This window comes from Musca domestica, unplaced genomic scaffold (assembly GCF_030504385.1).
Source record: "Musca domestica strain aabys unplaced genomic scaffold, Musca_domestica.polishedcontigs.V.1.1 1, whole genome shotgun sequence".
In the NCBI taxonomy this organism is placed as follows: Eukaryota; Metazoa; Arthropoda; class Insecta; order Diptera; family Muscidae; genus Musca; species Musca domestica.
This window is the reverse complement of record NW_026712114.1, coordinates 20512440-20530446: the sequence shown is the minus strand read 5'-3', so window position 1 is coordinate 20530446 and position 18007 is coordinate 20512440. Positions and strand designations below refer to the sequence as shown.

Genomic DNA, 18007 nt, shown 5'->3' with positions numbered 1-18007 from the left:
TGCCGATTTCCAAAATATTTAAGTTTCTTTGTGCTCCGAGTACCAACAAAATTCTTAATATTTGGTCCTTCGTTAGTGAAGAAATTCGATTTTTGGTTCCTTCAAATTCAAGCCAATAGTCCTTCGTTCGCCAAGATTTTGATCCTTCAACTTCTTTTTTCTATCAATTACTTGCTTCTGGATTTTTTGGTCCTTCGATAATCAAGAAATCAAACTAAAAACTTGTTCCTTCGATTTCAAAGTTTCTGGTCTTTGGTTTACCATGAACTATTCAGCAATTTGGTCCTTCGACTCCCATAATTTTGCTGACACAGAAAACACAATTATCCTGCTTCTAATTCTTCTGGATTTTTGGTTCTTCGACTACCAAAAAATCTATAATTCAGGTCTTTAGATAATAAAGCAAGGAAGTTTTTTGGTCCTTCGGATTCAACGTTGCTGGTATTACGAATTCTGGCCAATCGAATTAGGCTGCCAACAAAGTTCTAGATTTTTGGTCCTTCGATAATCCAGAAATGAGAGTGTTTAGGTTGTTCGACTCCAAAGTTTCTGGTCCCTTGTGGAGCTAAAATATCTAGAACTTTGGTCCTTCGAATTTAAAGGTTCGAGTGCTTCGTTTACCAAAAATGTTCACATCTTTAGTCCTTCGATTCCATAATTCGACTGCAAACAATATTCAATATCTTGGTCCTTCGATATTCAAGAAATTCAAATTTTTTTTTGTTTCGAATTGAAAGGACATCGTTTGACCAAAAATATCCATAATTTTGATGCTCCGACAAAGTACGCAACTGCTTCATATCCTTTACTTTCTTCGAGATATTTGGTCCTTCGACTGCCAAAAAAATTCTTGAGTTTTGGTCCTTCGATGGCGAAGAAAATATATTTTTGGTACTTCGAATTAAAGACTTCTGGAATTTCGTTTAAAAACAAATTTAAGATTTTGGGTTTCCAATTCTATTATTCAGCTGCCACGAAGAAGGAACCATTATTCTGCTGTGACTTCTCAAATGCTATCACCTTCCGAAATACTGGCATTTCTGTTAAAAGTATTCAAATTTTTTGTCCTTCGACTGCCGATGAAATGCTAGAAATTTGGTCCTTCGATGGTGAAGAAATTAAATTGTTTTGGTCCTTTGAATTCAAAGTTTCTGATCCTTCTTTTCGTTGGATTTTGGTACTTCGACTTCATTATTTTACTGCCACATAAAAAGAACACCAATATTCTGCTTTCTATTCTTTACTTGCTTCCAGATTTTTTGGTCCTTCGAGTGACAAAAAATTTTTATATTTTTAGTCAGATATTTTCTGATCCTTCGAATTCAAAGGATTCAAGATTTTGGTCCCTCGACTCCCATGATTTTGCTGCCACAATTAAAGTACCATTATTCTGCTGCTGATCCTTAGCTTCCAACCACCTTCCACCATTTTATTTTTTCGAAACAAATACTGGTATTCTTGTTAATCGTAACTTTAAATCCATTTTAACCTCCATCCCCTCCCCACAGTCCTAGGTTTATATCACTTGCAAAAAATCACATCATTTTTCTTGTTGTTTTCGTTTTTTTAGTTGAAAATAATTACAGCTGTCTGAAAATCTACGATATTGTTGAAAATACTGTTTTCAGTGATCCCACATTTTCCACAAACGTTGACGTAGAGGTGGAGGAGGAGGTTAAGGCAAATAATTGTTCCGAATGTTGATTTGCCAATTTATTGTGCTGCCGTTGCTGTTGCCATATCAGTTCAAAGCAATTGCTAAAAAATTGCTGCTGCTGATCCGTTTGTGCAGCTGTAAATAGTGGAGGCGATGATGATGACGGCGACGATGGAACAGCCAGGCCATTGAACTTTAGTAGCTGTTGCTGTTGTTGATTTTCTGACTCCTCCATGGTTTTTTGTTCTTTGGGGATTTGATTGTTATTCAAATCCAGTAAAATCGATTCCAAACCACCATTGGTGGGTGCTGTCGTTGCCACAAAACTTTGTGACTTTGTGGTGACGCCGAGGGCGGAGGGTGACAAAGGTGTTGCAGCCGGCATTGTTGGCGATGTTAGAAAATTTGTTGCCATTACAAATTTCGAGGCTGTGGGCGATGATGCTGATGTTGATGAATTGTTGCCACATACTGAGGAGGATTTGGTGGAAAAGGAGGAGTTGTTGTTGTGGCCCGCTGCCTTTGCAATATGCAAATGATCAAAACTGAAAACTAAATCATCGCCTCCATTAATGTGGGCACTCTCAATACCGCTGTCACTGGAGAAATCCACAGCACCGCATGAGGAATTTGCCGAGGACGAAGACGATGAGGACGAGGACGAGGAGCTTGCACTGGAAAACGAAGACAATGAATTACAGGATGATAAGGCCACCAGCTCATTGCCTTCATTGGAGCACGTTTCTATTAGTTTCTTGGAGATTTCATTTATGGAACGCGTCAACAGTGTCTCCGCTGTCTCCGGCAGCAGCATTAAGGCCGTGGGTGATGTTGCTGCAAGGCACTCCTCCAGAGCAGCATTGGATGCAGCTGCCGCCGTTGCCTTTAGGTTGGCATTGCCATAGGATTTGAATAAATCACTGCTTAAATTTATGCCTCCCAAAATGTTGTTGTTGTACAAAGACAAATCATCTTTGAGCGGTTCTGGGTTGGATGGCTTCAAAGGCATTTGATTTTTGTTGTTGTGGCTGTTGCCAATCCTCTTGGAGCCAATGACACCCACAATTTCCGCTCTACTTTTGGGCCAACAATTGTCTGGGGCATCATTTTCACTGGCCTGATTGTCACTCAGGGAACCAGTGCCACTGGTACTTGAGCTACTGGAATCGGAGAGGGATCTGCGTAAAGGATAATCCCAAATGGATTTCAGCGGATCGCATTCCATGCAAAAACAAATGCCATGATTTAAGTCTCCACCATGGCAAGTTTTTGAGGTGGGACTTGTGGGCGCCACAATTTCCTCCAAATTCCTGGAATTCCTGTCCTGGAACCTGGTAATATCCCTCCTTCTCTCCCCGCTTTGTTCCTGCTGCAAATTGGAGATTTGTGAAAATTTCTCCAGGCATTTCAGCAGATCTTCGGAGGATTTAAATGATTTGTTCTTGGCCAGGGAATTTTGTGATCCGGCTCCTCCCACTCCTGCTCCGCTCCCTTGGGCCAATTTACCATCCATTTTCAAATAGACGGCATTCACCAGATTATTGTTTGGCTTCCTGTCCTTCTTTCTGCGCTTCCGTGGCTTGATTATCCTGGGCAAACAGGTATCTCCTCCGCTGCTGCCATTGGCATCTCCGGAATTTGAAGTGGAGGAGGAGGAGGAAGATGTCGGCGAATTTTCCCCTTCCTTTTGAGAAGATTTCACTTGTTGTCCCACCAAATTTTCTTTGGACCTGGAGGAACTCAGGGCCGCTGGGGCAGAATTTTGATAACGCAAAGGCGTCCGTAATTTATCATTTTTCCCAAAGGATGACGAAGATGAGGAGGAGGATGATGTAGAGGGGGGTGGTGGATGAGGACCTTGTCCTGCCCTTTGTTTGAAGTTTTGAGAAGACCAATATTCCGCCATAGATTTCTGTTGTTGTTGCTGCTGCTGTGTCGGCTTGTTGCTGCCAATCATCAAGGGGGCTCCCTGGACATGGGCCGCCGCAAATTGTGCTGCGGCATATTGGGCATTTCCATTGTTGGCGCCCAAGATATGGGTCCAATTTTTCCCAGGTGGTGAATGGGATTGCTTGCGGGATATCCTTTGCCTCTGGCCTGGAGTCAAATGGGCAGTGGCCGTGGATATCAGCGGTATGCCGGCACATTCATTGATCCTTTGCTGATTTACAGCAGAGAGAGGTGGCAGTTTGGCATAATTGGGGGGTGTCAGGGGTATGCGTTCCCCGTGACTGCCGGGTATGGGGGTCGGTCCTTGGGATCCATAATTGCCATGACCATGTGCACCATGTAGCAAATGATGGGATTGGGAATTGGGATGTTGCTGGGAATTTTGTAAATGTCCTGGATGCTGTTGGGGTGGAGGTGGACCATAGGGGTGACGCGAATTTGGGGGTGGTGGTCCCAGTTGAAATTGGCCCCGATTGCTTTGTACATTCATGTGGGGATTTGTGGAATTCTGTCCCGAATAACATGCTGCATGATTCCACAAGGGATGAGGCGGTCCAGGAGGACCTGCCATCTGATGGCCACCAGCATGGTGATGTAGTGTTGGATAATGATGAGGTGGATGATGGGGACCAGGTGGCGTTGAATGTTGATGATGGGGATGTTGTGAATAGGAGCTTCCAGGTACGTTGTGGTGATGCGAGGAATTGGAGTTGGATTGCTGTTGTTGGGAAGATGAGGGTGTTGGTGGTAGTGCTAATCCTTGGTGCACATACACCCCTGCTGCTGCTGCTGATGAAGATGTGGACGATTGTGGAGGTGGTAAATGTTTATGGTTGTTGCTGTCCAAATATTGCTGCTGCTGCTGGTGGTGTTGTAACGTTGCCGGATGCTGCTGCTGTGTTAAGGGTTGGCCTGTGTTGGGTCTCATAATCCTGGTCGTTGTTGTTGTTATACGGCGTTGCAAGTTTCATAAGCTTGCCGAGCGTAACAAACATTCATGAAATCAATTTTTTTGAAATTCTTGTTTTTTTTTCAATTTTAAAATTTTGTTTTGAGGTTGTTGTTGTTTTTTTTATTAATTTAACATTTTAGCACTGTTTTCTTTATTTTCTTTTTCAATATTTAATTATTTTTTTCAAATTATTTTATCATTGAAAATTTCTTTCTTTCTTTTTTGAAATATTTTTTTTCTTTTTCTAGGTTTCTTCTTTTCCAAACATGAAAGTCCACAACAAAATGCGGATCTTGGTACGCAAAGTATATTTTTTTCTTATTTTCAGACGGATCTCAAGCGTAGCACACACACACTCACGATCACAACACTCACAGGAGTAGAGCAAGAGAGCGCGCGCGCGATCTGTATTTTGAACTGAATGCGAAAGTTGTTTGGAATTTTCTTTTCGTTTTCTTGGCTGTTTTCCTTTCAATGCTCACAAGAAACACGCGACCGCATCCAAGAAACACGTACGTCGTACTTGTGGTGTTCAATCGTGCTGCTTTTTCAATTTCGAAATGAAAACAAGCGGAGAAACGGGCATGCGGACGAACGGTCGTTTGACATACAAAATAACATAAGCGAGCGAACGAACGAACGTGCGAACCGATGATGAAAAGAAGAAGAACCAAGCGTCTTTGTACAACCGTTTTCGAGCCAGACTTGTGGCAGACTAAAAATTCATTTTCAATTAGCGGTAGTGCCAGCCAGCCAAGCAGCGCAAACAGCTGAAGAAGTTTAACCAAAAAAAGCTTTCATCGTCGTTATAACCATGGTTTAATAACAACAACAACTACAACAGAAAACAAAACCACAGTTGCACAAACAACAGAGCTAGAGCAAGTTTGGTTACAAGAAAAGCTGGTTTGATTACAACAGTGTGGTGGCCAGGCAAGCAGTCAACCAACCAGCCAGCTAGTAAGCTAGCTTGGAGGCATAGTGAGTTTTACTTTTGTTTTTCAAAACACGATATCGGTTAAGCTTCACATTGCTCTCACACTCTCACTCTCCCCACAACACAAAAAGAGAAATTGCTCTCATAACCAATCTGTGTGCTCTGATTTTACTTTTCATTTTCATAACAAACATTTGGGAGCTCTCTCACATACAAAAAAGAGAGACAACGTTTACTTTTCTCATTTTACGATATTAAATAATTTCCCCCCCCCCCCTCATACTTGTGTGTTCTCCACATTTAGTCAAGTTTGAAACCATTTTGTGTGTGTTTCTCCAACAACCCAACAAACTTTTTTACGATATTGCGTCTCCTCCTTGGAAGTTAATAATATTTATTACAATTTGGTTTTTTGCTGAATTAAAATTTAAAGCTTAGTTGTTTTTGTTGTATTTTTGTGTCGAGGCCATTTAGTTCTTGTTTATGCTGCAGTTGGGGGTTCTTGTTGTTGCTGTTGTTGATAGAAGAGTTTAGTTTTTTTTTTCATGCAATCTGAAGAACATCAATTGGACGAGGTTCACTTGAAAATTGTGGAAAATAAAAATTTTGACGTTTACCTCCACCCGATGGAAAATATGTTAATTTTATCATTTTCTTTGTAACACCTCAAAATATTGGTTGAAAAAAATATATATATTGTACATCAGACCAAAATTGTTTGCGGTTTTAATTATATCTAAGTAAGAGTGTGCCCATCCGCTAACCTTTTTTAATCGTAATAGAACTTGCAATATTTGAGATAGATTTTTATAAACTTGGCGCAGATATGGAGGGTTTGTTTTGAAATATCGGTCCACGTTCAGGTGCAGCTCAAATATAATAGAATCTACTGATTTGAAATGTGTTGGAGATTTCGAAAACATTTTTATCCAAATATTTTTTTTTTTAATTTTATTTATTTCCTTTTTTTCTTGTAATTCAGATGATTTTGAACTTTCCATGTAAATATATTCAATATAGATCTGCATGTGATAAGTGTGTTAAGCGTTTTTTCCTATATTGGGGAGTTAGGCCCCGCTTTCAAACTGAAGTTGTCTGTAATTTTGGACGTTGAATAGAAATTTGTTTCACGAAAAGAATTGGTGATAGTTTTGGCATAAGTTCATATAGTGGTACCGATCGATTTTAAGACTTTTCAAGGTCGTGACCTATTTTCCAATCCCAATGAGTAGAGCTACTTTGAGCCAATAATGTTTATAGGACAAAAATTTGGTATTTTATTTACGAAACGAGTAAAAGACAACAATCTCTCAGAAATATTCAATATCTTGGCAGGATTTTGCACATGACCCATGTTACGGTAAACCTACTTTTTAGAGATACCGAGACGGTCAAAGTCAACTCAAATTTTACTTTAATGAGTGGCTTTCACATAGTAAGCGAAAGAATTGGAAATTGATAAATTTCTGCTCCTTCTTTGAATTGTTTTCCGATACTTTTGATGGACATCGGTCCGATTGCAATTCGAGTGATTATTTCCCTTTTCTTCTCTTTTGGAGAAAAAACTTAGACCCTTAAAATTAATTTAATTAATATTGTCCTAAATCGTCTGAAAATCTAAAGCTCCTACCAAATTTTTAGAAGGCTTTTCCGACACGTATTTCCCAAATTTTTATATCCTCAGCCTCATAGCTACATAGGTTACTCTTTCAATTAATTCAACGACAAAAAAGAGATATTCGGTGTGTATAAGAAGCAATTTTCAATCTTTTAACCGAAATCGGTCTAAAATTAAAATTTTCTGATGTCTTATCAGACGTTTAGAATCCACATTAATCGCTCAAATTGATTTCGGTTCGATATCGAACATTTCTGCACACCATTTTGGATTCTGTATACGGGTAAAAATTTTCTAACTTTCTTCCAAATCCGAATAATCTTCTAGCAATAAATCAGTCCTAGATTGTACCGGATGGTAATATCAGTACTTGTAAAAAAGATGACCAGAAGTACAAAATGTTATCAAAGTTTTCAGTTTTAGCACACGACAAATCCACCGTTTTCGGAATTCTCTTCGAACTCCAACAATTCAAGTACACACACACTCAGCATTTCCTAAATCCTTTTTAACCCGTCGAACTGTTGAATTGTTGGTGGGTCTGTGTCTGTCATACGATAGCCAAGTACTCTTTGAATAAATTCAGCACAGCAATCTTTTAAAGATAAAAGATCAGGATATGTACTGTGATCCTCTGGGCATAGACGGCTCAAGATATTCGAAGAAGTGTTACTGATTTGGACCTCAGCTCAGGATAGTTTAGTTCAACATCGGCCTACACTGGCAGCTAAGGCGTGACTTCGTGGGACACGCCAAATGGTATGCGTTATCATTTGTCGCGGCCAACATAACAATGCACGTAGACAACCAATTGGGGAGAACCACTAGGAATCGCCAATTGACACATCATTTAGTGTGCATCCGCTTCTGAAATATTGAGTAAAACTGAGTGGCTGCTGAGACGCTGCCTCGGCAAAATGCATTCAATTGAGCAGTAGTTAAAACGCCTAGGCCATTGCGAAAATTAATTTAACGTGCCGAGGTTAAGTTGATTATGGACAGATACTTTAAAAAGGATCTTCGTAGACACTGTTTCAACCGAATTTAAAAGCAATAGAACAACTTCAGGATAACATCTCGTTCATAAGAAAGTTAGCAACGAACTAGCTTGCCAAGTTATCTACCACATAGTCGGAAAAGGTACAAAAGCTCAAAAAGGGGGAAGTGGGCGTATCAAAACCGCGTCTCTTCGGAAATAGCATCATATTTTAGAATAAGTTTAGATTTGTTCGAATTGGTTAACTTTGGCGCGAATTATGGCTTTCAAACGGCCAATGACACCGTCACACGCTGCCCGAATGTTGCTCTGCGGTATTTTGGACCATTTCCGGCGAAGTGCTTACTTGAGGTGATCGACACTTTGGTATTTTTTTAGTGCCAACCTTGCTTTCCAAGCCCAAGGCTTTAATACACCCTCCAGAATATTTTCGCTATAATATTCAGATTGTATTCTGATGCCACGGTCGATCAATTCGAGCGGAGAGTGACCATCGGCTGTTATGATGGCCCACACCTTCACCATGGCCGGCGCTTGAGTTCTGGTGGCCAACCGAAGGCGCACATTTTCAGCTGACCTCTTTGGCAAGTTAACACGATAATTTTGTTTGTTTACAAACTGCTGGACAACGAATGTTTTCTCATCGGAGAAAACCAAATTCAGCAGTTCACCACTTTCGGCCAAGCGAAGCAACTCTTTAGCTCTTTTGAGTCTATTTCCTTTCTGTTGTGGGGTAAGTTCTTGCACTTTTTGGAATTTCAATGGCTTTACCTCGAGCTCATTTTTCAATATTTGCTAAATGGAATATTGCGATATGTTCAGCTCACGATTGAACAATTCTGTTGATGTTACTGTTTTCTTCCGTCCACTTCCTTGACACCGGGCTACGCTACCAGTATCACGGTAGCGAGCGATGGTACGAGACACAAACGATAAATGCTGGAATGCTCTAACAATAGACACTTGTGGTTTTCCAGTCAAATATAAAGAAATCACACTATCACGCTTGAATTCCATCACGAATAACTTTTTTTTTTGGAAAATTCTCACCAAAATGCTTTTGTACGCTTGCAAACAATATAATGAGCTGTCACTGGAATAATTTCAACAGCTGTCGGACGAGTGGCTTAAAAATGTCAGCAGTCTGAAGTTGGTTGCAGTTTTTCCACCTCGCCCTGTATATACTTTTTTGGATCTATCATGCGTATTTCGAGGAGTTACGAATGGAATGAGCCTTTTTAATATGATGGAGGGTATAAAAATGCCATTTCCAAGCCCTATTTTGGGATTGCGATGTCAACTTTCAAAACGTCGATACACTCTAGCTCTACATTTTTTATGGGTTTTCTGTTCATTTCTGATCAATAATTTTTTCTCACTCTATAATCAGAAGAATGGATGCTACCAGTGCCATCTATACATCAGTGCGGTGAATTTTCAATTAACCTGTTGTATATATACCCCTTACTGAAGTTATGAATAAGGCAATGTGGCTCAACAGGTACTTCAACTCTGAATTTATATTTATGCTATAGTGACATATATTATAGTACCATCTATCCTACAAATTTTCAATTGACCTGTTTTTAAGGTATGAATCAAACGATGCGGGATCTAGTACCTTGTGAATCCAAAAATGCGCTTAAATACTTGATTTCCCATCCCTGTCATTAATACCATTAGTACTATCATTTCAATAAATAGTAAATATTCTCCCTTTAATTTCCAAAAACCCTCCTCGTATCCGTTCTTCTTTATGTCAAGAACCTGGTCGCCGCACTAACGTCAAGAATCTAATATTTCTGTATTCTTAGATATCATTTGAAATCTTCCAAAGTTCCATTCATGCACTACGAGCCACCATCATCAACATCATCCGCTTAAATTCAATTGTTGTTTGTCATTCTGAATGTCGATTGTTGTTGTGCTGGCAAGCAAAATAAACACAAAAACAAAAGAGGTGAAACACACCATTGCTCTTGCCATAAAAGCTAGCTAGCTATGCTATAGCTGGCTTTGCAATTCAAGTAAAAACGACACGATTTGGATGATGATTTCAATTTTTTGAATTTTGATCGCAATTTGTAAGTTTTGTTTGCCATTTGTTGCTGCTTCATTACTTCAGATTGAAGTTCACACAGCGGGCAACAACGACAACCAGCCAACAAGTAATCCAACCAACATTGGATTACCATGAGAATTGAAGTTTGGTTTGAAGGTCGTCCCCAAGTCATACATTGGGGTCTGTCTATCTCTGTGCATGGGCACTAATGTGCAGAAGAATGGCTAATGGATAGATTAAACGACCGACCAACCAACCGACCGACATTTGTGTGAGAATTAAATTTTGAGATTTCTTCTTGATTAGTCAGATTTTTGTTTAGTTTCCAAAATTTTTCATTTCTTGGCACTTTTGTCTTATCCGCTGCCAGCCAAGAAGTTCTTGACTAGATTTTTGGTTTTTGTTTTACTTGCCAACTTGTAACGCCACTTGAACTAATGTGACGATAAAATGGTCAAAAGCATAATTACAAATTTGTTTGACATGTTTTATGATTTTATCTTGACAGGGCCACCAGAATCTGACTGTTGCTAGCCGCAAAGTGTTATGAAGTTGGAGTAATAATAAAAAAAATATTGTAAGATAATTTGATGGCGTTAATTAGATTTGTGGACAATTAAAAAAAACAAGGTCTACATTATTAGTTTGCAGATAAAATTTGTCCTTCCTTGTGAGCGTGTTAGCACTTATTTTGCAGCAAGTAGATATGGATGGCCCATGGATTATTAAAGTCATTAACTATGATATTGGTCAGATAAAATATTTGTGGCAATTAGAAACAATAATAGCGTATTTATAGCTCTTTAGATAATGTCAAAGAGTGACTAATTTCATCTCCTCGTCAATAGAGACTTCTTTTAGTTCTTATATGAAGATTTTTGTCAGATCTATAAATATTTTTTTTTTCAGTTCTACTTCCTTGTCCTCCCCTACAAGGACTTGTGTATATTCCCTTGTAAAAACGATCTTCCGCTCGCCAATAAATACGACTTTTCAGCTTGTCTATAAAACGCCCTTTGAGCTCGTCCATAAGAGCGCCCTTCAACTCCCACATAAATACAACCCTTTTTATACCCTCCACTATACTATGGAGGGTATATTCATTTTGCCATTCCGTTTGTAACTCATCGAAATAATGATCTTAGACCAAACAAAGTATGTATATTCTTGATCAGCGTAAAATTCTAATTCTAAGCAGGTTAAGTTCGTAAATGGGCCATGTAGGTTCACGTCTTCGTATAGCCCCCATATAACGGTACCACCCGATATTCGGTATTTTGATGATTTTAACGACATTATTCAACGGAATTGTTTAAAATTTGGTATTTGAAGTTCGAAATGGATACTACCGCCTAAGACAGAAAATTGTCTGTACAGGTCCACGTCTTCGTATAGCCCCCATAAAATGGTACCTCCCGATATTCGGTATTTTGGTATTATTTTTATATTTTAGCGACATTATTCATCGGAATTGTTTAAAATTACGTATTTAGAGTTCGTGATAGCAACTACAGTCTGTGTCAGAAAATTGTTTATGCAGGTAGGTCTTCGTATAGGTCCCATATATCAGTACCTCCCTATATTCGGTATTTTTCGAGTTTAGGTACAATACCAACCGAAATTGTTTGAGATGTTGTGTTTGAAGTTCGTAATTGATGCTACAGCTTGTGACAGAAAATTGTCTATGCAGGTCCAGGTCTTCGCACAGCTCCGATATAACGGTACGTCCCTATATACGATATTTGAATGATTTTAGTTACATTATTCACCGTTTATTTCAAGTTTCGAATTTGAGTATGGTAATGGCTTATGACAAACAATGCCTATGTAGGTCCACGTCGTATAGAAAATTGAACATTTCCAACTTCATTCCAAATGGTGGAGGGTATTCAAAGTTCGGCCCGGCCGAACTTACTGCTTTTTAACTTGTTTTTGTTCACCAGAAGTAGGGAGGTGTTATTTGGGAAGATTATAAAAGATGGTGTAAAGGCGTCCTGATGGAAGTCTTTATAGACGACTGAACGTAACCACCAAGGGAAATTTAAAGGTGCCTGGAAGGTTGGGTTTGAGAAAGCCAGACAACAACTTTAATGCGACCCAAAATTTATTTTAAAAGACATTGATAACTCAAAAAATGAGTTGAGTAGTTCACCCGAACGGCGTCTTTTAGAACACCTAGAGCTTCTTTTATAACCATCATACATAGTATGGAAGGTAATCATGCAAGGGCCAAAAACGAACAAAGATATGAAGCTCACATCTTCCTATCTACCTGCAGGTGGACCGATATAGCTCATCAAGTTCGAAGATGAGCTATATCGGTCCACGATATATTATAGCCCCCATATAACGGTACGCCTGATATTCGGTATCCTGATTGTAGCCAATTGTTTTATAGCCCAAATACAATGATATCCCCCCGATATTCGATATCTTGACGACTTTAGGCACATTACTCACCTGAGTTGTTTCAAATTTTGTATTTAGAATTCGTAATATTCACTACAGTTTCGTAATGGAAACTACAGTGTATGCCAGAAAATTGTCTGTGCAGGTCCAGGTCTTCGTATATGACCCATATATCAGTACCTACCTATATTCGGTATTCGATTTTAGGTGCAATATTCACCGAAATTTTTTGAAATATCGTATTTTAAGTTCTTAATAGAAAATTGTTCTGTGAAAGAAAATTGTCTTTGCGGGTCCAGGTCCGTATTACGTATTTTGATGATTTCAGCTACATTATTAACCGATTTTTTTTTTTTAAGTTTCGCAGGTTCATGTTTTTGTATAGACCCAATATTACGGCTATATTCGGTATTTTTGAGATTTTAACTGAATTTTTAACGGATTTTATTTTTTTGAAAATTTTCTAAATTCCTTCCAAATGTTCGGCCCGGCCGAAGTTACTGCTTTTTTATTGTTTTAATTTTATTTATTATTTATTTATTTATTTATTTATTTTTTTTTTTTTTGGCGACCAGAATCGAATATTGTTTAGATAAAAAAAGGTATGCTTCTGAAAGGAAGCCAAACTGTTTTTTTTTTTTTTTTTTTTTTTTTTTGGAGGACCAAAGAAATTTTTCAACTCATTCAGAAGGAGTATTTTACATGATCAAAAATGAGTCAATTAATTGAATCAAATCAAGTCCTTTAGACAACTAACATTGTTGATGGCCGTCAAGAAGCTAGTCTTTTACAGTAGACCATCTTGAGTCTTTTAGACTACCTGTAAGAAAGCATTATATTCGCACAAAGGTAGTGTTTATTGCCGAAAAAATATAGTTATTTAGACGATCAGAAAGTCTTATTTAGATCAAAGATGATTTTTCGGAAAGACATTTCCGAACGCCTAAAGTTCACATAGCAATTTTTATAAACGAGAAAATAAAATCCTTTCGGGCGACCAATATTTTTTCTACTTCAAATAAGGTTCAGAAAAAGGCCGAAAGGGCCAGTTTATGTTCACCCAGAAGGAAGTCCTAGTAAACCATAAAAAGGAAGTATTTTAGATGGGACCAGATGGGAGTCCAAGATCGTTAGACTTTTAAACGTTCAAGACTTATATTCGTCTGGTATGAGGTCTTTATAAAAAAAAAAACAAGTAAAAAAGCGGACGGGTCGAACTTTGAATACCCTCCACCATTTGGTACGAATTAGAAAATTTTCAAAAAAAAAAAAAAAATAATAAAATTTCAGTTAAAATCTTTAAAATACCTAATATCGGAAGGTGCCAATATATGGGGGGGTATACGATATTGTGGACCTGTATAGACAGGGGGGTAAAGTACTCACAAGGAACTCCTTGTGTGGATTTTCAGACCATTCCATTGGAAAATTTGGATAAAATCATCAAAATACCAAATATCGGGGGGTATCGTTATATGGGGTCGTATAGCCCCCATGTGTACCTATATATCCGATGTATAAAGTACCCACAAGGAAATCCTTGTGTGGATTTTCAGATAATATAGAATATTCTCTCTCAGGGGGTAAAGTACTCACAAGGGACTCCTTTTGTGGATTTTCAGACAATTCCGTTGAAAAATATGGGTAAAATCATCAAAATACCGAATATTGGGGGTACCGTTATATGCTGCGGGCTATACGATATCGTGGACCGATATAGTCCATCTTCGAACTTCATCTGCCTGCAGACAAAAGAGAGATCTGTGCAAAATTTTAGCTTCCTATCTTAATTCGTTTATACTGTAGCGTGATTACAACAGACGGACGGACAGGTCTAAATTGAATTTTACGCTGATCAAGAATATATATATACTTTGTTGGGTCTAAAATGATTATTTCGATGAGTTACAAACGGAATGACTAACTATATATAATATGGATGGTGGAGGGTATAAAAACGAAGGATATATTTTAGGCGACCAAACTAAAATTTTTAGACGAACTTTTTTTGACCGGAAGGGTCTACGAGACAGGAATGTTTTTTATGCGGCTTGAGGGGAATTTCCTATTCATATTTTTGACCACCAGGAAGATTTTGTTTTATATTTATGTTCCAGAAATAAGAATTTAAGATGACAAGAAGGAAATCTGTAAAAGTATTAAGGTGTTGTGTAGGTACAATGATGGCAATTTCCTTTCCTTTCTTAATTGAAAGGAAAGTAGTAATTTAAGACGATCTAAAATAAGTATTTTTAGCCTAATTTTAGAAGGTCAGAAAGGAGAATATTTGGTTCCCCAGTGGTTATTCAAAAAATCGTACTTAGCAGACCAGGAGGTTTTTTTGACGTGCAGACAGGGTGGTGCATAGGTACAATAATGGCAATTTATAGAAATAAATACTTTTAGTGTCTTTTTAGGAGGTCAGAAAGGAGGATGTTTGGTTTCATAGTGATTATCAAAAAATCTGTATAGAAAAGAGATTAGATTTCGGAGGATACGATAATGGATAATGGGTTTGAGACACCTGAAAGCGACCACAACGATGTCTGTATAGAAAAGAGATTCGATTTTGGATGATTCGATAATAGACAATGGGTTTGAGACGACTGAACGACTACGGACGGTTGTCTTTTTAAATGAAAAGTAATAGGGATTACCTTTAGCCTGAAACTTCTTTTTATATGGCCAACTTGAAATAATTTAGGAAGCAGGAAAGATTTTTTCCAAGACAGAGAGGATGATTTCTTGGGTCTCTGAAGAGAGTTGTTATAATCAACCAAACGGAAACCTTTTATACGAGCCTTCCAATCAAAATGTTGAATTTATTTTGGTTTTCGGTGGAGAATACCTAAATTGATTTTAAAATACTTTATATTTTTCCCAAATAAACCATATGATAGTTGTGTTGGCAGATTTTGAATCTATAAAAGTGTTGAGAGAGCTGGGGTGTTGTATTACCGCTTCAACAAGTTTACCTGTAGAAAGACGAAAAATGAACCAAAAAAAAAAAACAAAAACTAAAACCGCTTGCTTATTTTTTTATGTATCGTGTTGCATTTACCACCAACAACAAAATTACAATGCATGCAACAACACCAAGCAACAACCCCAACCAGCCTACAAGCCCAAACCAATTCAGCAGTTGTTTGCCTGCATCCAATGGAAAAAAAGAAGAAGCAGAAAAAGACTACCACTACAACAATCACATTTGTTATTGCAGATTACTTTTTTGGTTTTGGCTTATTTTTATGTGGTTCAATTGCTTTGCTGAAAAATGAACCGGCCAACATATGCTTGACGGCGTTCGCTCGCTTGCTACCAGACCAGCTTGTTTTTTACTCAATTTGGTGCACCTTTTTATGTGTGTGGCTGGTTGCCTTTATTAACGTTTTTTCCTTTCGGTTGGGAAATGAAAATTAGCAGCTTGAGTTGCTACTGTCGTTGAGCGCCTGGGCAGCCCGAAGTCGACCCCCTTCGCCTTACCATACCAAAAAAAAAAAAGATTCATTTGTTTATTCCATTTCATCAGCATTTTTGGTGGTAGTCTGACGGTTATGCTTCTTTTTATTCCAACTTGTTTGAATGCTCTTTAGCTGTGTTCGTGTGTGTGTGTGTGGGTGTTTGTGGGAGGAAGTAATTTGTTATGGGCCGCCACCATTCATTCACAATTGGCTTTACTTTCGTCGAAAGTTGGAGTTTTAAATTGTTGGGTCTTTTTTTTCAATTCGTTTGCTCTTTGTTTGATTTCGTGGCAATTTAATATTGAAAAAGTTTCGAAATTGTTCGAAAACGTTGTAAACATGGACATTTGTTAAACATTTTGAGGAAATGTTCATTTCAATTTCAATTAAATTCGATTGAAATTGGAGGCTAGATTAAAATTTAAAAATTAAAGAGTCGCATTTAGGCGAGTTGAGAGAGAGAGGAGCGAAAGGGAGTCTCCAAAAATTTTTTGAAGGGAGTCTCCACAAACCAGCTAAGAGGAGTCTCCACAGACGAGCGGAAGGGAGTCTCTATAGACGAGCGGAAGGGAGTCTCTATAGACGAGCTAAAGGAAGTCTCTATAGACGAGCTCTGAGGGAGTCTCTATAGACGAGCTCTGAGGGAGTCTCTATAGACGGGCTCTGAGGGAGTCTCTATAGACGAGCTCTGAGGGAGTCTCTATAGACGAGCTCTAAGGGAGTCTCTATAGACGAGCTCTGAGGGAGTTTCTATAGACGAGCTCTGAAAAAGTCTCTATAGACGAGCTCTGAAAGAGTCTCTATAGACGAGCTGAAGGAAGTCTCTAAAGACGAGCTCTGATGGAGTCTCTATAGACGAGCTCTGAGGGAGTCTCTTTAGACGAGCTCTGAAGGAGTCTTCATAGACGAGCTCTGAGTAAGTCTTCATAGACGAGCTCTGAGGGAGTCTTCATAGACGAGCTCTGAGGGAGTCTTCATAGACGAGCTCTGAGGGGAGTCTCTATAGACGAGCTCTGGGGGAAATCTCTATAGACGAGCTCTGAGGGGAATCTCTATAGACGAGCTCTGAAGGGAGGCTCTATAGACGAGCTCTGAAGGGAGTCTCTATAGACGAGCTCTGAAGGGAGTCTCTATAGACGAGCTCTGAAGGGAGTCTCTATAGACGAGCTATGAAGGGAGTTTCTATAGACGAGCTCTAAAGGGAGTCTCTATAGACGAGCGGAAGGGAGTCTCTATAGACGAGCGGCAGGGAGTCTCTATAGACGAGCGGCAGGGAGTCTCTATAGACGAGCGGCATGGAGTCTCTATAGACGAGCGGCAGGGAGTCTCTATAGACGAGCGGCAGGGAGTCTCTATAGACGAGCGGCAGGGAGTCTCTATAAACGAGCGGAAAGAAAGCTCTACAGACGTGAGGGAGGGAGTGTCTATAGACAAGCGGAAAGAAAGCTCTACAGGAAATCTCTCGAGAAAACTAGAGGTAGTCTATCGAGACGATCAAAAGAGCGACTCTCTTGATGATCTGAAGACTATTTTCTTTTTAAAACAGCTGACGGGAGTCCCTTTGACAAAACGAAGGAGAATTTCTTTAGATGAGCTGAAGGGTATTATCTCTAGAACAGCTGCTGTGAGCGCCTTAGACGAGACGAAGGGGAATTTCTCTAGATGAGCTGAAGGGTATTCTCTCCGGAAGAGCTCAAGGGAGCCTCTTCAGACCAACTGAAAAGGCGAGCGGAATCTAAATAGAACTCTAATGTGTGGCCCATTTATATGGTCTGAAGGCAGTCTCTATAGTCCGGCTAAAGCTGTTCTCTAAAGATGAGCTGAAATGCGGATGGATTCCTAGAAAAAGTACTCATAAAGGTTTATGGGAGACTTCATATAGGGGGGTTGGAGGGATTTTTCATAGACGCACTGGAGAGATTTTTCATAGACGTCTTAAAAATTACCTAACGAAAGCCTTTTGA

General features: G+C 39.0%; 2 protein-coding genes across 11 annotated transcripts in view; both read right to left on the bottom strand.

Moving 5' to 3' along the window:
- LOC101894082 (CCR4-NOT transcription complex subunit 6-like) overlaps positions 1–18007 on the bottom strand; it is a 182939-nt gene that overhangs the window by 140826 nt on the left and 24106 nt on the right. The gene's annotated exons all lie outside the window — the stretch shown is intronic.
- LOC101895416 (uncharacterized) lies at positions 1027–5703 on the bottom strand. The gene has a single exon (XM_005178717.4). The coding sequence runs from the start codon at positions 4533–4535 to the stop codon at positions 1599–1601; it is 2937 nt and encodes a 978-aa protein (XP_005178774.2). The 5' UTR covers positions 4536–5703; the 3' UTR covers positions 1027–1598.